Source organism: Octodon degus, unplaced genomic scaffold (assembly GCF_000260255.1).
Source record: "Octodon degus isolate 3935 unplaced genomic scaffold, OctDeg1.0 scaffold00194, whole genome shotgun sequence".
Classification (NCBI taxonomy): domain Eukaryota; kingdom Metazoa; phylum Chordata; class Mammalia; order Rodentia; family Octodontidae; genus Octodon; species Octodon degus.
The window spans coordinates 1847241-1866977 of record NW_004524770.1 but is presented as its reverse complement, the minus strand read 5'-3'; the positions used below and the strand labels follow the sequence as shown (position 1 = coordinate 1866977).

At 64.7% G+C, this 19737-nt stretch overlaps 1 protein-coding gene across 1 annotated transcript in view; it reads right to left on the bottom strand.

Annotated features, from left to right (window-relative positions):
* Window positions 1–19737, bottom strand: part of Lama5 (laminin subunit alpha 5) — a gene marked incomplete at its 5' end in the record, with an annotated part of 43664 nt that overhangs the window by 2841 nt on the left and 21086 nt on the right. The window contains 58 exons of the mRNA XM_004644200.2: window positions 82–225; window positions 300–432; window positions 517–665; window positions 738–860; window positions 935–1097; window positions 1192–1325; window positions 1441–1594; window positions 1676–1812; window positions 1909–2085; window positions 2153–2301; window positions 2388–2567; window positions 3150–3260; window positions 3435–3537; window positions 3623–3764; window positions 3972–4126; window positions 4291–4407; window positions 4504–4700; window positions 4871–5041; window positions 5621–5732; window positions 5880–5990; window positions 6078–6229; window positions 6795–6944; window positions 7017–7197; window positions 7278–7378; window positions 7572–7786; window positions 7869–7949; window positions 8159–8286; window positions 8436–8549; window positions 9221–9451; window positions 9816–9899; window positions 9997–10098; window positions 10311–10472; window positions 10583–10723; window positions 10883–11027; window positions 11146–11350; window positions 11713–11924; window positions 11996–12111; window positions 12546–12685; window positions 13112–13238; window positions 13335–13536; window positions 13615–13712; window positions 13994–14102; window positions 14180–14340; window positions 14497–14650; window positions 14769–14875; window positions 14955–15097; window positions 15322–15460; window positions 15549–15705; window positions 15822–15921; window positions 16333–16438; window positions 16517–16569; window positions 16664–16769; window positions 17017–17069; window positions 17448–17585; window positions 17656–17790; window positions 17863–17997; window positions 18090–18227; window positions 18317–18457. Of these exons, the coding sequence (XP_004644257.1) occupies window positions 82–225; window positions 300–432; window positions 517–665; window positions 738–860; window positions 935–1097; window positions 1192–1325; window positions 1441–1594; window positions 1676–1812; window positions 1909–2085; window positions 2153–2301; window positions 2388–2567; window positions 3150–3260; window positions 3435–3537; window positions 3623–3764; window positions 3972–4126; window positions 4291–4407; window positions 4504–4700; window positions 4871–5041; window positions 5621–5732; window positions 5880–5990; window positions 6078–6229; window positions 6795–6944; window positions 7017–7197; window positions 7278–7378; window positions 7572–7786; window positions 7869–7949; window positions 8159–8286; window positions 8436–8549; window positions 9221–9451; window positions 9816–9899; window positions 9997–10098; window positions 10311–10472; window positions 10583–10723; window positions 10883–11027; window positions 11146–11350; window positions 11713–11924; window positions 11996–12111; window positions 12546–12685; window positions 13112–13238; window positions 13335–13536; window positions 13615–13712; window positions 13994–14102; window positions 14180–14340; window positions 14497–14650; window positions 14769–14875; window positions 14955–15097; window positions 15322–15460; window positions 15549–15705; window positions 15822–15921; window positions 16333–16438; window positions 16517–16569; window positions 16664–16769; window positions 17017–17069; window positions 17448–17585; window positions 17656–17790; window positions 17863–17997; window positions 18090–18227; window positions 18317–18457 (8024 nt within the window). The remainder of the gene's footprint in view (window positions 1–81; window positions 226–299; window positions 433–516; window positions 666–737; window positions 861–934; window positions 1098–1191; window positions 1326–1440; window positions 1595–1675; window positions 1813–1908; window positions 2086–2152; window positions 2302–2387; window positions 2568–3149; window positions 3261–3434; window positions 3538–3622; window positions 3765–3971; window positions 4127–4290; window positions 4408–4503; window positions 4701–4870; window positions 5042–5620; window positions 5733–5879; window positions 5991–6077; window positions 6230–6794; window positions 6945–7016; window positions 7198–7277; window positions 7379–7571; window positions 7787–7868; window positions 7950–8158; window positions 8287–8435; window positions 8550–9220; window positions 9452–9815; window positions 9900–9996; window positions 10099–10310; window positions 10473–10582; window positions 10724–10882; window positions 11028–11145; window positions 11351–11712; window positions 11925–11995; window positions 12112–12545; window positions 12686–13111; window positions 13239–13334; window positions 13537–13614; window positions 13713–13993; window positions 14103–14179; window positions 14341–14496; window positions 14651–14768; window positions 14876–14954; window positions 15098–15321; window positions 15461–15548; window positions 15706–15821; window positions 15922–16332; window positions 16439–16516; window positions 16570–16663; window positions 16770–17016; window positions 17070–17447; window positions 17586–17655; window positions 17791–17862; window positions 17998–18089; window positions 18228–18316; window positions 18458–19737) is intronic.

Below are 19737 nucleotides of genomic sequence, written 5' to 3'. Positions count from 1 at the left end.
TGCCACCAGAGCAGGCAGAGGGCTGCACTGGGCAGGCCCAGCCCAGCGAGGGCTGTGGGGTGGCAGGCAGGGTAGCCTCACCAGGGATGCGCGGTGGTAGAGCAGACCACTGTCCTCGGTGCTGCGAAAGCCAATGCCGGAGTAGATGTCACCCGTGAGGGGCGGCACATCGGGCAGCGCCAGAGGCAGGAAGCCATGGCCATAGAAAGTCATGGTGCGTCCCATCTGCAGGCAGAGGAGCCCTGAGTGCTGAGCTCGCCGGGACACGGCGCACAGCGGTGGCGGGAGGGGCGGCTCACCAGCAGGTCTGCCGTGCAGCCAGAGCTGATGCCTGTGGTGTTCAGCCTCTTGAGGTCCACGTATTTGCCCAGAGCTTTGATCCCCTTGATGCAGCCACGGATGGAGCCCCCGGAGGGGAACAGTTGCTGCAGGCTGCGGGGGTGGGGGGGGTCAGGCCTCCTCCAGCCCCTGCCTTGGAGTCCCTGGGTGCCACCCTGCCGAGCACCCTGTCCTCACCTTGGGGGCAGCTGCTCGGGTGGCACACCACCCAGATAGTAGGCACTGGCCAGGTCTAGCATGTTGTCCTGCTCCACGCTGAACACCGTGGCCCGCTCCACACGCACCAGCATGCGCTTACGGCTGCCAGCCAGCAAGAACACCTGGATCTGAGACGCAGGAGGGGCTTCAGGCCCTGCCACACCTGGGGACCTCCCTGACCCCCATCTGCACAGACTCACTGCCTTGCTGGTTGTCGTCAGGGGCGGAGGTGGCTGCAGCGGGGTGGCCTCCTTCAGACCCATGCCCAGGTCGTACAGGAGCACGAGGTTGCCTCTGAGCACCGCCAGGCACAGGAACTGGCTCTAGAGGGACAGGGAAGGCAGAGTCAGCACAGGGTGAGGCTGGGGCGGCGGGCGGGGGCGGGGCAGGGCCGTGCCTGGTACTTCAGGAAGAAGAGGATCCCACTGTAGGACACGAGCCGCAGCTCCTGGTCAAAGCGCTTTGTGGTGCTCATCTGTCTCTCGAAGCTGATGTGGGCAAAGCCAGTTCCATCCAGGTAGGAGCCATCTGTGAGCCACGGGTCCCCTGTTGACTTGGAGCTGTGGGTTAGAGGGTTCAGGGTCAGTGGGGCAGAGGGGGAGGCAGGCAGGGCTAAGGGGCCCAGATGGGGCTAGGTGGGCTGGCGGTACACACCGGGCACAAGGCCTATCCACAGCTGTGTCTACCCGGAAGGCCCTCTCGAAGTTGTAGAGACTGACCACCTCCTCATTCAGCGTGTCCAGCTCAATGCAGCCCCAGAAGCCAGGGAAGCGGAGGGGTGCGGGGGGCTGCGGGTACAGGGCATGATCAGGGTGCCCCCAGCCACCTCAGAAAGACCAGCAGGGTGCCCTGAGACCCTACAAAGTGCTTCCCAGAAAGATGGCAGGGCTGGGCCAGGCTCACCGTGAAGCTGCTGGGGTACCCGCCCACATAGAAGACAAAGTCGTCGGGCTGTAGGCTGAGCAGCCCCTCCACCCCAGGGGCCACGGCATCACCCTTAGTCTCCTGGACCATCGGCTCCTCCACGGTGATGGACATGTGGCCAAACTGGAGGGTTCTGGGGCAGAGGCGGAGGTGCAGGGTGAGGAACAAGCACGGCCCGCAGGAGGGCGATGCCCCCCACCCGAAGGGCTCGCACCTGTCAAGGCTGACGGCTGCAAACTGCTCCCCGATGTCCTCGTCAATGCTGAGCGTCACGGGGCCGGCACCCCCCAGCCGGTACACCCAGTGCACCTTCCGGTTCCGCAGAGCCACACCCATGTAGTCCCCAGTGGCCTGTAGCAGCCACAAAAGCACGCCTGGAACGGGGCCCAGCAGCGCCCACGCTCCACCCTGGTGGCCCGCCCCCCAGCCTGCCCATGCTGCCTGTACCTGGCGGCTGCCCATGTACAGCACAAAGCGGTCCCCGGCCTCCTGACCGGGCTCCGGCGCTGGCTCGGGGCTCTGCAGGTGGAACTTGAGGGCGGTGTAGGCGGCAAGGTCGGCAAGGTCCCGGGGCATGCGCAGCTGCACCCCTGAGCGCCCGTTGAACTTCATGGACACCTTGACCTGGGGGTGCAGGCCCATCAGCGCGCCCCTCCTGGCCTTGGGACAAGCTGCCCCAACTCCTACCCACCTTGCTGGCAGCGCCCCGGGCCTGCGCGATAAGCTCCCGCACGCGGCCGATGCTGGCTGCCAGGGCCAGGCTGGCGTTGTGCGTGTTGCGGTTCTCTAGCAGGCTCAGCTTGGCCAGGAGCTGCGGGAGTGTCTTCTCCAGGGAGGACACTGCACAGGTGGGCATCGAGTGAGGGGTGTGTGCCGAAAGCCCTCCACACCGCCTCCTCCCCCTGGCCCTGGCCCTGCCGGCTCACCTGAGCGGCCTGCGTCCAGCACCACCTGGCCCAGGTCCTGACCCTGCAGGCCCCCAAACTGGCCCTGCCACCGCTCCAGGTTCCTCTGCATATCCCGAAGCTGGGACTGCACGCGAGTGGCCGTGTCCTGGGCTTTGGCGGCCACAGCCTTGGCATGGGCAATCTTCTTACTAGTCTCACCTGCAGCAGGCACAGGGCACATCTGGCAGGGGCCAGAGCACTCTGGCCTTGTGACCCTGACACCTCTGGGCACCCCACACCCTGCAGCAAAGTGTAATCAAAAGGGTCCTCTGCACCCATGACAGCCCTCCTGAAGGGTGCCTGCCTGCACCATCTTCCTAGCTCCTGGCTGCTGCCAGCTCCCAGGCCTGCCCAGGCCTCTGAGGCTCCAGGCCAGACCTGCTCGGGACACTCAGGAGCCACGGGGACCCTCCAGAAGCTGGGCAGACCACGTGCCCGCCTACTAAGTCCTCTCCAAGTGGCAGCCACGATCCTGCTCTGGCCATGCAGCTGCAGTGGCACCAGGCCCCACGTCGGCATCTGTGTCCGACCAGCTGCCCCTGCCTGAGTGCTACGTGCCTCATGCTGTAGCCCATCCCCCACACTGCACATGGTCAGCAGCTCTGCTGCACCAACACAGGTGCAGACATGCCCGCGCTCACAGGGCCACACAGCCAGCCAGCTAGAGTGCCACCTCAGGCCAAGGGTCCCCTTCCCACAGGGATAAAGGACAGGTGGCAAGGGTGGGACAAGCCCACATACCTGTGTCCATGGCCAGCATGGCCTGCGCCTCTTGGATTCGGGCCACAAGTTGGTCCTTCGCGGCCTGGATGTCGTTGAGCTGGTTCCTGGCACCCTCCAGGGTGAGCCTCGCTGGGGGGGAGAAGTTCAGTGGTGACAAGCCCCGCCCAGGGCTCCTGACCCCAGAAGGCTGACGCCCACCATACAGCGCAGAGACCGTGCAGGTGGGGAGCAGAATTCTCACACAGGTCCGCCAGCTCTGCTGCAGCCTGACCCACAGACGTCCCTGCGGAGCCCAGCACTCACCAAGGCCCAACCTCCGCTGCTGCCCGAGCACAGCCTCCTCAAGGGCGCTGCTGTTGGCCAGCAGCTGCTGGGTTTGGGACGCTAGGCCACGCGCCACCACAGCCTGGAGACAGGAGAACAAGATGCACTTCATGTCACCCGGGCAGCACAGGGGCGCCCACCTCAGCCCCGGGCAGGCAGAACCTCACCGCCCACGTGCGGCTCGCCTGCTGCCAGGCCCGGCCTGCGGCGTCCTCGGCAGCCTGCACGGCCTTCAGGATGCTGCTGTAGGCGCTGGAGGCCTCCACGGCCCTCTGGATGAAACGGTCTCGGTTGATACCGAGGATGATGCTGCGCAAAGCAGGAGGATCAGCCGCGTGCGGTGCAGGCGGCCAGACAGCACGGCCTGCTCGCCACGGTGTGCCCTTCCTGTTGCTCCGGGCCCCAACTTCCTTTGGGGATGATGGCTTCTGTTTCCAAGGAGCCCTCCCAGACCAGCTGCCCCACCCTGGCCTGATCATACCCAGCAGGACTGGGGCTGTAGCCCCGGCCACACACCCGGACAGGTTGAGCGCCAGCTGGTCTAGTTGCTCCGCGTGGACCTCAGCGGTCTCCACCAAGTCCACCTTGCTGCCGGCGGGGGAGAAGGTCCCTATCTTCTCCAGCAGCGGGGTCCAGGCCCCATCCAGGCTGGCAGCCAGGTGCTCCAGGTCCTGGAGGTGGATAGGCTTAGGCGGGTCCCCCCACCCTACTCCTAAACCCGGTTTACTACCTCTAGGACCTGGGACCACACTTAGAAGCCAACCAAAGCCTGCAGGCTGGGACAGAGCTGGGTAGGAAGGGGCCCGATGCAATGTGTGATGTGCGCTGGGCTTACCTCCTTTGCCCGCTCCATGCCCTGCAGGAGTTCAGAGACGCGGGCCAGGCTGCGGCCAGCAGCCTCCAGGGTGGCCTTCAGGGTGGCATTGTCATGGGACAGCTCCTGCTTCCGTTGCTGCAGGCAAGTGGATGGGATAAGAATAAGGGCCGTGATGGGCAGAGGGGCCACGGGGTAAAAGGGTAAACAGAGGGGACAGGGTACGGCCCTCACCAGGGCTTCCTCCAGGCGCGCCTGGCTGCGGCTGTTGAGCTCCTCAGCCTCCCGAGTGGTGCCCACCGCCCGGTTCAGGGCCTCTCGCAGGTCCATGAGGCCGGCCTCATGCTGGGCCAGCCGGTCGCGGATGTGTTTAGCCAGCTCCTGGTTCTTCTCCCAGCGTCTGCTCAGCTGCTCCTGCACACGGGCCCGCACTGGACAGCCCAGGGGCAAGGGCACTTGCTCCAGCAACCGGATCCCTGCATGACCCTGGGCCCCCACCCCCTGTGCCTCAAGGCAGGTGGCTACCACGCTGCACTGACCTGAGTTAGGTCCAGCCTCCCCCCACACAGCCTGCCTTCCCAACAGGGCGGCCAGCACTCACACCGCTGGGCCTCGGCCAGTTCATTTTCAGCTGCGGCCTGGGGAGCCCGAAGGCTGCGGTCCCGCATCTCCTGCAGCAGCTTATCCGCCTCTGCCAGGGTCCGACGCAGCTGCTCACCCGACGGGATCGACGCGTTGGCTGGTGACACATGGCCCAGCTGAGAGACCAGCTCTGTGGAGAGGGGACCTGTCAGAGCCAGGCCCTGGGACATTTTCAGCGGCCACCAGTAGGCAACACAAGAGCACTGGTGGCTCCGAGGCTCAGCTGAGGGCCAAAGCTGCCCTCCTGCAGTGCCCACCCCGCTGCTCCCAGACTCCTCAGGGGCCTTCCCTGTCCCCCTGCCAGCCAAGTCCTGCTCACTAGCCAGTGCTCAGCTACCTCCTCTCCACCCCTGGCCGCCTGGCCTCCTATTCTGTAAGGTCATGGTCCGCTTCACTGTGAGGTAAAGAAGCTGAGGGAGCCCTCATTTCTGGTTGGTTGCAGGTCTCAAGTGTGTGGCTAAGGGTTTCCCAGGGTGACTAACCAGAGCTTGCCCTGGAACGCTTGGCCTCACGCCCTGGCCACATGGGCCCCCTTGCCCACCCCTCAACTGCCTCTCCTCGCTGTATACTCCGGGGGTGCCATCTCCCCACCCACACATGCAAGTCTCGCTGGCTCTCGAGGCCAAGCTCTCAGGCCGAGCCCCAGGAAGCCTCCCAGGCAGCCCTCCCTGCTGAAGCCTGAGCTACAGCCAGGCCAGGTCAGCCCTACCGCGCAGAGCGTGGTCCACAGCCTGGACAGTCACCAGCAGTGCCTGTGCACGGCGCAGCACGCCCTCAGTGCTGTCCAGCATCCAGCCTGCCTGGTCATGGGCCCCTGTGGCCTGTGGATGCAGAGTCCATCAGCCCACAGCCCTGCAGCTGGAGAACGGCTGGGGCTGGGTAATGACTAGGGTGGGGCAGGGTAGGGACCTCCAGGGAGAGCAGGTTCTCCCGGAGGGGCACTCTGGGTGGGGGCTTCTGGGTCCTGCCTGGCTGCTCAGCCGCTGTACACCCTGCTCCAAGTCCAGGCTCTGCTGCTCCAGCGTCTGCAGCTGCTGCTCTGTCTGGGAGCGGGGCCCCAGCGGGCTTCGGAGTTGGCCCTGTGGGAGGTGAAGTGGAGGTGATGTCAGGTACAGCCTGGGATGGGCGGAAGCAGCTCGTGCACCTGCGGGGTGGGCTGCCGGTACCTGAAGGTCAGCGATGGAGGCGTTCAGCATGTGCAACTGGGCCCAGGCTGCAGAGCTGGCATTAACACCACGCAGCTGCTCGCGGATGGCAGGGAGGAGGGTGCCAGCCCGCTCCAGGTCGTCCAGGAGCAAGACCACACAGTGGTCACACACTGCGACACCAAGGGGTCACAGGGTCAGCAAGTGGGCATGGCCAGCCAGGTCACGTGGTGAGCACAGCAAGCCATGATCTCGGCTGCAACAACATCACAGGTCTGGGCAGGGGCTACAGCACAGGGCTGAGGGTCAGTGGTCAGTGCAGGAGGAGGGAGTCACATGGAAGCACAAGGTTTCCAGAGAAGGTCAGTGAAGGGTCACGAGACCAAGAGAGCTCATGGGGCTGGCAGCCAGGCCCTGGAGTTGGCATAAGAGACTAAGCCAGGCTGAAGGTGTGAAGGATCAGGAGGGAATGGCCAGGCACCGGAAGCTGGCCTCAGGACACAGTGAACGCGGGGGCGGGGCTGTGGCAGCGGTCGGTGTCCAAGGCTGCAGCCACAGCAGATTTGGGGAGAGGAGGGTGTGAGATCAGCAGGGGCCATGGGGTCCTTAAGCATAGGGGTGGGGTTCCCTGGGAAACAAAGCCAGGGGCCGCCAGGTGAGTGCAGGCTGGGACCCCCACTGTCCCCAGGCAGAGCTGCAGGGCAGGGTAAGACAGGAGAGGACGTAGCAGGGCCGCACCTTCGCAGTGGATGCCCGGGCCCCCAGGGCTGCCTGGCACAGGCACCTGGTGTTGCTGGCTGCAGGAGTCGCAGCGCTCTCCGCTGAGCCCCGGCGGGCAGGTGCAGTGGCCTGTGTGGGGGTCACAGTGGCCCCCCGGGCACTGGCAGCCTGCAGGGGAGGGTAAGGTCAGCACAGACACGACATGGTGCCCACTGCCCACCCATGACCTGCCATACTCACGCCTGCAGCCCTGCTCCGGGAGCCCCCAGTAGCCAGGGGCACACTCCCGACACTGAAGCCCCCCAGCTCCTGGTCGGCAGTGGCACTGCCCACTCTGGGGATGGCACGCGGCCCCCTGGGCGGCTGGTCCACAGGCACAAGGGCGGCAGCCCTGACAGCCCTCAAAACCGAAGTGTCCCTCCTGTGGGTACAAGCCGTGGTCACCCAGCGCAAGGACCCCGCTTCCTCCAGCCTGGGCCCTGACCAGTCTCGCAGTCCTACCTGGCAGCGGTCACACTGCTGCCCTGTCACGCCTGCCTTGCACAAGCAGTGGCCACTCTGGGGGTCACAGGCCTCCGTCCCACATGGGGAGCAGTCACAGGCTACAGAGGAAGGGGCTGTCAGCAGTCCACCCAGCCCAGGAGCCTGCCCACAGCTACGTACTTCCTTGTCGTGCCCACCGATGCCAACTCCCTGGCCAGCCCTGCCCCTGGCCCTGAAGGGACACGGATGGATGGTGAGCCAGGGTGGGTAGGGTGAGGGCCACGAGCTGCAGGCCACACCCAGGGTGCCTACGGGTACAGTTGCCGGGCAGGAGGGCGTTGCCATAGAAGCCAGGGGCACAGCTCTCGCAGTGAGGTCCTGTGGTATGGCGCAGGCAGCCACGACAGGCGCCCGTCAAGGGGTCACAGTCACTGAAGATCATGTTGGGGTCACTGTTGCCACTGCAGTCACAGGGCTGGCATGAGCTGCCCAGCACCAGAGGGTTTCCGAAGAAGCCGGGTGCGCACCTGGGTGGCAGCGAGGGGTCGGGTCACATCCCGTGCCCCACACACAACAGTGTGCCTGCATTCCTGCCCCCACCTGGCTCACCGCTCGCAGGAGGCCCCAGCATAGCCAGGTCTGCAGAGGCACTGGGTGCGGCCGCCTCTCAGGACGCAGCCCTCCGCGAAGCTGCAAGACAGAGTTCACTAAGCGCTGAACTCCTCGGGTCCCGGGGTGGCACCTGTGCTCAGCCACCAGGTGCTGCAGAACACACCTGGTGACCCCACCCCAGTGGCTCCAGGTTCCCAAGACCCTGAGAAAAACAGTGGGGTGCCAAGAAGTGGAGAAGGGGGCCGGGCTGTTGGAGTCTGGGCTCTGGTTGGGCTGGTGCAGCTTACTTGTTGGAAGGCGCTGCCAGAGGGCAGGGGCAGCTGACACAGGGGGCTGAGGGGTCCTCGGGCCTGCTCCTCACAAAGCCGGCCTGGCAGCGCTCACAGCGGTCCCCCTCTGTGTTGTGCTGGCAGCCCTGGGGCGGAAAGGACAGTCAGCACCAACAGAGGAGGCCCCATCCCACCCAACCCTCCAGGGAACCCACACCTCAGGCCCTGGGCCTCAAGTGTGTCTGGAACCACAGCCCCAGAGCCTGCAGGCCCCTTCCCCATGGATCCTCCTTACCACACAGACGCCAGAACCAGAGAGGCAGTGGTCTGAGTGGCCATGGCACTGACAGGGGACACATCGGCCCAGAAAGAGTCCTTTGATATCCCGGTAATAGCCAGGGGCACACTCCTGCAAAGCAGAGGGACAATGGGCAATCAGCGAAGCAGGCAGGGCCAGCCCTGGGCTGGACTAGGCAGAGAAGGGGGCTGCCTCAGGTCGAGCCAAGGGGCCTGCATGCACTGACAGGGACCACCAGCGGGGTGCACTGCGCCCGGAGCACCAGACGGCACACAGACACTGGGCAGAGGCCGGCTGAGAGCACAATGCGGGCCAGGTGTCTGGCTGCCACCCTCAGCCCCGAGGGCAGGGCTGCCAGGACTGTGCAGACTATGGCTCAGTGACGGCTGGGCCTGGTGCCCAAGCCCCTCCATGTGCGCAGCGCCTCCCCACATGTGGAGATGTCCCGCTCTGCAGGGGACGTGGGCCATGATCCTCCCTTGGTGGCAAAAGCCATCTAGGACGGGATAAAGCAGTAAGGGTGTGGACGAGTGAGGGATGAAGAAGTGACAGCTAACTGGACATCAGGACAGACATGATGACTGGAAAGATAAGGAGCAGGTAGTGCATGGACAGCAGGAAGCCGGAAATGGTGGAACAGCCAACCACAGCCAGCAAGCATGATGTCCAGGCAGTGGGCAGGAAGCCAGGAACCAGGACCAAAACCAAGAGCACTTGCAGCAGGAGTGCGCATGCGCAAGGAACGGCGCAGCCTCCCAGCCTGGCACCCGCCCCCACCTCACCTGGCACGAGTCCCCACGGTAGTTGGCGGGACACATGCACAGCTCCACATTGCTGGCTGGAGGTCCTCTGCCCATCTCGCTGGCCACCTCCAGCACCACCCTACGCAAGGAGACAGCAGAGGAGATCTGCGAGAAGAGGGCGCGGATCTGCAGCTGCTCCAGGCCTGCCAGGACCATCATGAGCTCCTCCCGGGACACAGCATTGTGGGTCTCCGTATGCCGGAAGTTTCCCTGCAAGGTCGAGGCAAAAGCTCATTGGTTCCCATCCCGGGAGCAGAAGCAGGACGGCAGCGCAGACCCTCGGCGGAGGCAGAGGTGCAGCGGGTCACCCACATGCCAGGCCTGCGGCCTGACCCTACCTCACGCCACACAGCTACGTTGGTTCCAGGTTCCAGGTTTAAGAACTTAAATGCACCCTGGCCTGGAGGAACAGGCCAGTAATCCTAGCACCCTAGCTTTAATCCCTAGTACGTGAAGCTGCAAAGGGCGGCAAGGCCAGCAGCGGCCCCCAGCACCCCTTGCCCCAATCTCCCTCGCTGACAAGGCACAGTGGCTAGGTCCCCGCACTGCCCGGGGCCAGGCCAGCTCCACTCACCTCCACCAGCAGCAGCTGCCCACGATGGACACGGCCGGGTGCGGGGTATGCCGGCTCCAGGAAGGTGACGCTCATCTGGTTGCCCTGGGAGACGTGGGTGGATGAGGGGTTGCCAGGGGATGTGCTGCGGTCCCAGCGGGCACCAGGCCCACCCGCCTGCCACATCCAGCCCCTGCACCACCTGCAGCACCACGTCCGGCCGGCTCTCGGTGGGGATGAAGATGTCTCCACGTTGGGTCTCTGAGTGCAACTCATAGCGGAGGGTGCCACCGTAGGAGGGCACCTAGCAGCAGCGCAGCGGGAGGGGAGGCGACTCACTTACACGGGCCCAGGCCTGGCAGCCGCAGCCTAACCCCTCCCGGCGCCTCCACCCCAGATGGGCCTGCGCACCTTTGCCAGTTTCTTTTCCACCCCTCCAGCCTCAGAGCTCCTTGTCTCTGGATGTAACCTCACCACCCCTGGAGTGCTGGCCCCTGGCCCCATGTCCCTGCTCACCCGGTCTCCCAGGTAGGAGGGCGGGGCTTGCCAGTACAGCTCGGGGATGGAGTCGGCCAGATGCCGCAGGTCCGCGTACAGCAGCTCCACTTCCACCCGTCGCTCGTGGGGCACCACTTGGCGGTCAGCACTCAGCAGGGTCCAGCCGTCCATGTCCATGAACTGTAGGTGCACAGGAGGGTCACATGTAGGTGGCTCCCACACACCGTGGTCCACACCTGCAGTCTAGCTTCTGCTACGGGTAACCACGTGGCCCCTGCTGTGGCTCCTACCTCATGGCGGGCGTGGGCAGAGCTGCTGCAGCGCTCTGTGGCCCCAAAGCAGAAGCAGCGGGTGCAGCCCTTGGGGTTGGCAGCATCGAGGGAGAAGGTCCCAAGGCGGCACTGGTCACACCGCGGGCCCTGCACATTCTCCTAGGGGCAGGGGCACCGAGGGGTGGTTGGCTGTGTCCAGGGAGGCTGTCCCCTGGCTCTCACCACCTCTCACCCCCCAAAGCTTCTGGGAAGCCCCAGCCACTCAGGGCTGCGGAGAACATCTCAGCGCAGGTCAGGGCCAGGCGCTGGTGCCCTCACCTTGCAGTAGCACTGGCCTGTGAGCGGGTCACACACGCCCGGTGCAGTGCCAGCTTCATGGCAGTCACACGGGCGGCAGCTGGGGTAGCCGTGAAAGCCCGGGGCACAGGTGTCACAGCGGCGTCCGGCCACGTTGGGTCTGCACCTACCAGGGACACAGGCTGGCTGAGCTCCCTCTTGCCCGACCCATGAGGGCCCTACCTTGAGTGCCTCCCAAGAATGGAGGGGTGGGCGGGTGCACAGACTCCGTCCCAGGCGCTCACCTGCACTGGCCGCTGTCCACGTCACAGGTAGGGTCCGTGAGCTCCTGGACGCCGGGCCCCGAGCAGTTGCACTCCTCGCAGCCGACCAGGGGATGGCAGCCAAAGGTCTGCGGCTGGCACACCAGGCAGTCAGGAGGCACCGTGCGCGGTGGGCAGATACACCGGCCTGTGAGCTCGTCACACAGGCGGGCACCACAGTCGCAGGCTGTGGGGCGGATGGTGCTGGCTGACCCTGTGCCCACTCGGGCGCCAATACAGGGTTCCAGGAATGGTGGCAAGGTAGGGGCTTGCCAGGTGTACCTCCCCATCCGCTGGGCTGAGACTCAGGCAGAGCCTCTGACCTAGAGCCATGGCCTTGCTGCCAGAGGCTAGAGGGCACCTTGGGTCACCAGAACCTTCTAGACAAACCCTCCGGGTGGGCGTCCAGCGCCTGGCATCCTGTCAGGCTGCGGGATGCTTCCCCCTCACCGTGCCCAAGACTCTGGCGCACCCCTCCCCAGGCAAGCCCCTGGGGAGCGAGTTCCCCAGGAACCCGGGCACCTGGGCACTCAGCACTCCGGTACTCACGTCTGCAGTTGGGAAAGCCCCAGTAGCCAGTGGCACAGCGGGAGCAGTCACGGCCAATGATGTGGGCCCGGCAGGGACACTGGCCCCCAAAGGGTTCGCACGTGGGGCCTGTGGCGCCCACTTCATGGCAGCCACAAGGCAAGGCCCCGTTATTATAGAAGAGAGACAACGAGGTGGCAGAGTCTTGGCAGAATAGGGACGAGCTGCTGGGGCTGCAAAGAGGAGCAGCTGGTAAGGCGAGACCGCCCAGCCAGCCCCACCCGGCCCTCCGAGCGCAGCCCACCTGATGTGGTAGCCATGGGCAGCACAATGGCTGATGAAGTCATACGATTTGTCCAGCGGCTCCTCCCGCAGGTAGCTGGAGCTGTAGGCATCCTCGGGGACCACAAGCACGTAGTCCTAGGGGACAGTGCCTGTCAGCTTGCTGGCCCAGGCAAGGGGCCAGAGCGGGGCACTACGGCCAGGGCCCGAGGCAGCAGCACGGAATGTGGGACGCCCCCGTCCCCCACCCGCCCAAGGCCAGGGCCTGGCAGGCTGCCCAGCTCTCTGGTGGCAGCTGCAAGCCCACTAGCCCAGGCAAGGATGCCGAGCCACACAAGGAGCTGGCCACAGCCACGCCACTCGGGGCATCTGTGCATCCAAGTGTAAAGGTACAGCAGCCTCCTCCGGGAAGGCCCCCTGCCCAGAGGCCGGGTAGCAGATGTGGTGGCCCTGGAGGCCCCTACAGCACAGGCTGCTTCGTGTACCTAGCACAGGGCGTGGGACAGGCGGTGGTACACCCTGAGACTCTGTATCGTGGCAGCAGGCAGAAAGCCAGTCTGAGAGGGACTCACCAGCCAGAGCCACCGGCCCTCAGGCACACGCACGGTCACTGTGAGCTCGCTGTCAGTCACATCCAGCACAGCCTGGCCCTCGCACAGCACCAGGGAGCGGCAGCCGTAGCCGTGTGGGCAGAAGCTGGCGTTGGCGTGGCCTGGGGCAGGGCAGAGGCAGGGTCAGGGCCCAAATGCACACCCGGCTCTCCAGCCCTGCCCAGGCCCAGGGCGCTTGTGAAGACACCAGGAGGAGGGGCTGCCCCAATCGAAGGAGTATGCGCCGCAGCACTACACGCTGCAGGAGCCCGAGCCTGTGGCCCCAGAGCCCACAGCAACGTTCAGGGCACAGATCCCAGCTCGGCAGAGCACTGCATCAAATGTTCGCTTTACGGTCTGTGACAGAGAAGCAAGCTGGCATCCTGGGGCGGGGGACAGCGCGGGGGGGCACACACAGGACGAGACCTCCCTGGTGCAAGCCAGGGAGAAGCAAATGCCCACAGTGGCCCCAGATTTGTGTGAGAACTGGCAGCAGCACCAGGATGCGTGGCCCTAACACCACGGCGTCTGGATTCCAAGCCACTCACCCTGCCAGACGCGGCCCCCGTCGATGAGAACCTCAACAGGGAAGGTGGGGTGGGCTGGCTGGTAGCCATGCAGCAGGAAGACATAGCGGCCCAGGGCGGGCACCTGTGTGGTGAAGACTACGGTGCCCTGCAGGGAGAGGCGCCAGTGAGGACGCAGGGCTGGGATGAGGGGACCCATGCCGGCCCTGCTGTCACCTCAAACTCCACCCAGCCAGGCCCTCACCTGGGGGTGGCGCAGCAAGGTGGGATCTGCGTCAGCATCCACAGCAGTGGAGGGCCGAGGCTGGGGTCCAGCTGGGGCTGCCCCAGGGGCGAGCTCCTGCGAGTGAGTCAGGGGGAGGCCGGGCGGCAGCGGCAGCACCTGGCAGTCCCTGAGGATGATGGGCTGTGGCGGCTTCGGGAAGCGGGAGGGCAAGCAGGCGGCCCTGGGGGAGCACAAGGTGAGTCCAAGCCTGCTGGCTGGCACCTTTCCACCCCTAGCCCTGTGTCGGCTGCTGTGCTACCTGCCGGGCCCGAAGATGCCGTGGCTGCTCATGCAGTGGACCCGGGGCTCCACAAACTCTGCGGTGAACTCCTCCACAGGCACCAGTGTGATACGGTGCTGCAGGAAGGGACAGGACACTGCTGTTCTGTGCAGAGGCGGCCGCACATGCCAGACCTGGAGCCGGCACCACGCAGGCCCAGGCTGCTCTGTTGGCACAGGTGCCTGTCCCCTGGGGCTGGCGCCCCACTCACCCGGCTCCATGGCTGCCTCCCCCAGCGCCCAAGGCCAGGGATGAGTCTGGCTTTCACGGACCCTGGCTGCTCCCTGAGAAGGAACCTGATGCTCTCCCTGCTCCCAGGAGTGTAGGAGCAAATGGCCGTGAGGCCATGCGGCCTTACCAGGAAGAAGCGTGCCTGCTCCGCTGAGAGCCGGATGCTGGCCTCCGAGTCCAGGTAGAAGGAGGCCATGAGGTGCTGGGCATCCAGGACAGGCCCCCGACACAGGGTTCTGGTCGGGGCGGTGGAGGGTCAGCACTGGGCAGCCCAGGGCCAGCCCTGCACACACCCCACCTGCTCCGGGCCCACCTGTATGTGCAGGGATGCAGAGCGATGGCTCCCAGCTGAGGGGCCCGCTCGGGCGTGTGCACAGCCACGTCCACCTCCTGGCGGGCATCCTCGTTGGCATACTCCACCACCAGGGCATAGCGGCCAGGCCGTGGCACGGTCACCTGGAGATGGACATCCACCTGCAGGGGGGCAGGGTGGGCAGAGGAACAGGGGAAGACTGGGTCACCTCTCTACTCCAGGTAAGCAAAGCTCAATGCCAACGCCACCCCTCCCCCCAGCCGCCCACTCCAGCCCACCCCACACATCTCCCACCCTGTGGGCCCTCAGACACGCACGTCACTGCCCAGGCAGGCGGCCACTGGGGGGTGGGAAGAGCTGAGCTGCTCCACAGGGCAGGGCCGGGGCAAGCTGTTGTCCTGGCGACACACGGCCTCGGGCCCGGCTGCAGAGGGGAAGCCATCCAGAGGGAGGTGGGCATAGAGCAGGCAGCTAAGGGAACAGAGGCGGAAGTCGGCACCCCCTGCGGCAGGGTGCCCAGACATGGGGCTGGTGACGGGGAAGGCTCACCCACGCAGCCCCCACCCCAGCCCTCTGAGTGGCCCCTCACTTCTCCCCAGAGTGATGGTCAGAGGGGCGGTAGGTGCAGGCCTCAGTCACACGCAGCTGCAGGAGGGCAGCCTCATAGTAGGCGCTGGGCAGGAGAACCACATAGTCCTGGAGGAGGCAGCGAGTAGACACTGAGGCTCTGCAGCCCAGGGCCCGTGCCCAGGTCCCACCTTGTCCCCCACCTCACCAGGAGCACCCCTTCAGCCTCCACAAGCAAGGCCCAGGTGCCAGGGTTTAGCACAAAGGGCTCCCCAAGACCCCTCTGGGGTACGGTGACGAAGGCTGGCTCGGTGCTGGGCAGGAAGGTCACAGGCTGGCTCTGCTCTGTGCCTGGTGAGGGGGACATGAGAGTTCGGCACCCGGGCATGCCAGCCTGCAGCTTCCCCACCCCTGGGCAGGGCCAGAGGAACCAGCTGGGATGGGAGGGGCAGGGTGGGCGGGGCAAGGTGGGCATGTAGGGCAGGGAGGGCGGGGCAAGGTGGGCATGTAGGGCAGGGAGGGCGGGGCAAGGCGGGCAGGCAGGGCAGGGAGGGCCAGGGCAGCCTCCCACTCACAGTTGGTGCAGGGGGCAAACTTGCCGTCCTCACGCACGGAGACCCGGCCGCTCACACTTGTGGGCCCTCGGTTGACGTAGCGGAAGACCAACCGGAAGAGGTCAGGGGAGGTAATGTTCAGCCTGGCTACGATCCTGGGCTGTGGTGGACACGAACAGAAGGGTCACCTTGCCCGACCACAGCCGGCCCTATTTCCACACGAGAGCGGGACGGGTGGTACAGCCCACCTGGATGGACGCCATGTGGGCATAGCCCCTCCAGCTGAAGTTCTCGAACTCCAGTGGGTTGAAGCCAAAGCGCACGGCTTGGCCCTCGGGGGTGGCTGCCTCCTCTAGCTCCAGCCGCAGGTGGTGCAGGTCGGGCAGGTAGTGGTCCTTCACGGGCCTGGCCATGGCACAGGTATCAGAGGGGCAGGCACCCCCAGGGGACCCTGTGGCAAGGGGCACTGGGCATCTGGGCTAAGCGCCTCCCACTCCTGGTGTGTTCCATGGGACACCCACTCGCTGCAGGTAGGGCCCTGGGTGTTGGGTCGGCACCGGCAGGCGCCCGTCTTCGGGTCACAGCCCTGGCCCAGCGCACCGCCAACATCACACTGGCAGCCTATGGCAGAGGAAGGGTCAGGGGTCAGGTCCTGTGACCCTGATCTGCTTCAGGACCTCTCCCACCCACTCTCACGGGGAGCAACAGGGCCAAAAGGCCAGGTGTCCTGCATCTAGGGGGTCCCGGGCTCTCTGCGACCCAGGCTGAGGGACAAGGCACTGGGACGGCCTAGCAGTGTCTGGCAGGGCTGTGGCATGGAGCTGCGAGATGCAGTCAGCTCCGTGCGCAGGCAACGTGGGCTCCCACCCCACCACAGGCCTGGCAGGGACACCAGCCCAACCTCTCGGCCTCACTGTGCTCAGGTCCGTCCTGAGTCCCTACCCCATCTGTCCCTCCCGGACTCTCCGTGTCCCTACTGTGATCTAAGAGACAGTAGGGATGCAGTCTGAGGCCCAGACAAGGGACACTTACTGTGGCAGCCAAAGTAATCGGCCTGGTCCAGCCCGAAGAAACCGTCCTTGCACGCCGTGCAGGTCTGGCCACACACGTGGGGCTTGCAGAAGCACTGGCCACTGCCCTGGGGCCACAACAGAAAGTGGGATCAGGGCGAAGCAGCAACACCCCTCCAGTAGCCAGAACCTCCACCCACACTCACCGGCTGGCACTCGGAGACTCCACCCAGTGTGCCCCTGGGGTCACAGCTACAGCCTGTGGAGAGCAGAGCAGGCCTGAGAGCTGCTGGGAAGGAGGCCGGACCTGGGCTCCCCTCCAAGCCAGCACCCCACTCCCTCCAGGTACTCACGCGTACAGCCCTCAGGGTTGCTGAGGCTGAGCCCCCAGAAGCCAGGTTTACAGCGGTCACAGCTTGGCCCCTCCACGTGAGCTCGGCACACACAGGAGCCCTGTGCCTTGGAAAGGACAGCCGCAGGTTACAGCGGGCCCTGCCCTCCCCACTTGCCCTCGCCCTGGAGCCTGACAAAGGGCAGAGCCTGCCTGTGTCCGGCAGTCACCTGGAACCGGGGCAAAGGACCAACGGGAAGAGCAGATAGGCTCCAGGTTGCCATCAGCCAAGCCCTAGGGCCTCCCCGGGCTGGGACTTCTGTTCAGGCCTAAGTGGCCCTCCCACCCCCACACCATGGGCAGACCTGGGCTCACCTTAGGAGCCGTGGGATTGGCTGGGGCCAGGCCAGCAGGGTGACAGGAGCCAGCTACGAGAGATGAGGAAGCTGATTGCCCCTTGCTGACCACCCCGAGGGCCAACGACTCCCTAGGCCTGACCCCAGTGCACATCCCCACAGGAGCCGGCGCACACGTGTCCCGCAGCTATGCTCCGAGGGAAGGCAGGCAGGCGCAGGCCCTCCCCCCCAGCAGCACATATGTGTGCACACACCACAGGGGCACAAGTCATGGACACATGCATGCACACCCGCAGGGACACTCACAGAGCACAGACGCAAGGACAGACATCACTGGTGAGCACACCCGCGGCACACAGACACAGCTCCAGAACGCAGAGTGCACACACCTGCACACCCCGGGAGCACGTGATGTGTGGACAGCTCGCCCGCCTGCCCCACCGCGCTCACCTTCACAGGAGGGGAAGTTGTAGGCCCCAGGCACACACATGTCGCACCGCAGCCCCGTCACACCAGGCCGGCAGCTGCACTGCCCTGTCCGGGGGTCACAGGCCAAGTGCAGGGAGCCGTCCATGGAGCAGTGGCATGCTGTGGAACGAGGGCAGGGGTCAGCCCACGGTGGCTCACACCCATCTCCTTCCTCCTCCCAGGCACTCACGGATGCAGGTGGGGAAGCCATGGAAGCCGGGGCTGCACTCCTGGCAGGCGGCACCCGCGTAGCCGGGACGGCAACGGCACAAGCCCCCTGCCCCACAGAACTGCTCCAGGGCTCCCTGGGGGTCGCAGGCGCAGGCTGTAGGGGCACCGTGAGGTCAGGTCGAGGCCCACAAAGGCGGCCACTCCCTTCCCACACCAGCCGTCTCACCTTGGCAATTGGGGTAACCGTGGTGGCCTGGGCTGCAGCGGTCACAGTAGGGGCCATCAAACCCGGGCCGGCACGGGCAATGGCCAGTGTCATCGCAGCCTTCAGGCAGGGTCCCTACAGGGCTGCACCCACACACTGCGGAGCACATGTGTCACAGGACCCCGACCTGGGCAGACCATGCCCCAGGCACACCCCCTCCCATGCCCACGTGGGGAGACCCTACTCACGCTGGCACAGAGGGAAACGGAAGTAGCCAGGGGCACAGTGGTCACAGGAAGCCCCCTCAAAGCCTACGCGACACACACACTGGCCGGAGTCAGGGTCACAGAGGCCATCAGACACCCCGGGACTAGAACACTGGCATGCTGTGAGGGGAGGCAGCCTGCACTCAGGACCACAGAGGACCACTTGTGGAGGGCCGGGGGGCATGCACTGGGAGTGGGACGACACTCACGCTGGCAGCTCGATCCATAGAACCCGGGGGCACAGAGCTCGCAGTGGGCACCCTGGAAGTTGGGCTTGCACACGCAGTGGCCAACCCTCGGGTCCTTTCGGCAGGAATTGCCCTGGGTCCCACTGGCACTGCATTCACAATCTGGGCAGGAGGGGGGGGAGGCTCAGAGGCCAGGAGACCGCAGTCTTCTCTGCACCTTTGTTTTCTTTTTTAATCTCTTATTTATTTGGCACAGGGTCTCACTACACAGCTCGATTTGTAGTGATCCTCCTGTCTCAGCCTCCTCCCCTGCCTGGGATCACAGACAGGCATCACCACGCCCAGCTTCAGTGGCTGGCACAACATGCCTGGGGCTCTAGAACTGGCACTGCATGCGTACCAGGGATCGAACCCTGGTCCTTGCGCTTGCCAGGCAGGCGCTGAGACTGCCGAGCTACCTCCCAGCCCTACAGTCTTGTTTTCTTACGCTTCCTTACTAAAAGAATAAAGACTCCCAAAAGGGGAAGGGGCCGTCTGCAAAAACAATCGTGCAACAGTCGGCACAACCACAAACGCAGAGCGTGGCGTTCACAGCGCAAAGCCATGTTAACTGCGGCACAAACACAGGAAAGCTATAAAAACAAAACCATGACAAACCAAGCAGAAAATTCTGGGTTCTTTATAAACAATGCTGAGTGTTGGGAAGAAGGAAGAAGAAGCCCGTGGACTTCCCTAAGTGCACAGGAAGGCGGTTCGTGAATATTGTTCGGTGCTTGTTACTGAGAGCAAAACCAACCTGACAACCAGCCGAGCCACCACTTGCACACCCACCAGGGAGTGAGCCCCTTGCAGCGGCGGCGGCGGCGGCACAAGACCAGCACCAGAACACGTTCTACAGATCGTAGGGCCAAAGTCAGGGAGGGAAAGATTTATTTTATTTATTTTTTTTCCCCCTTTTGCGGTACCAGGAATTGAACTCAGGACCTTGCGTTTGTCAGGCAAGCGCTTATTCTACTGAGCCATCTCCCCGGCCCAGGGATGGGAAGATTTAAGTAGAAAAGTAAAATGATACAAGGGCAGGTACGGCCCAACCTAAGACCAGCCAGATCACTGGCAGGCCGGGTTGTGTCTCCTTTGCTAAGATGAAAACCCACGATTTAGGGGTGCTGCGGAAAACTCGCCGGGAGCCTGGGGACATAGGGACATGAGCTTGGTCCTCACACTCAAGGTACCGCATCCTCACGCCCGGCACTGGGCCCTGCCTGCCCCCTGAGCCCCGCCTAAGCTCTTCTTCAAAAATGTCAGTAAATTTACAAATTATGATTTGATCAGGCCAACAGAAAAAAAAAATTAACAGGTATGAAAGCCAACTTAGGGGCTGGTGAGATGGCTCAGTGGTCTAAAGCACCTACTTAGAACAAGCTTAGCAAAGCACAGGGACC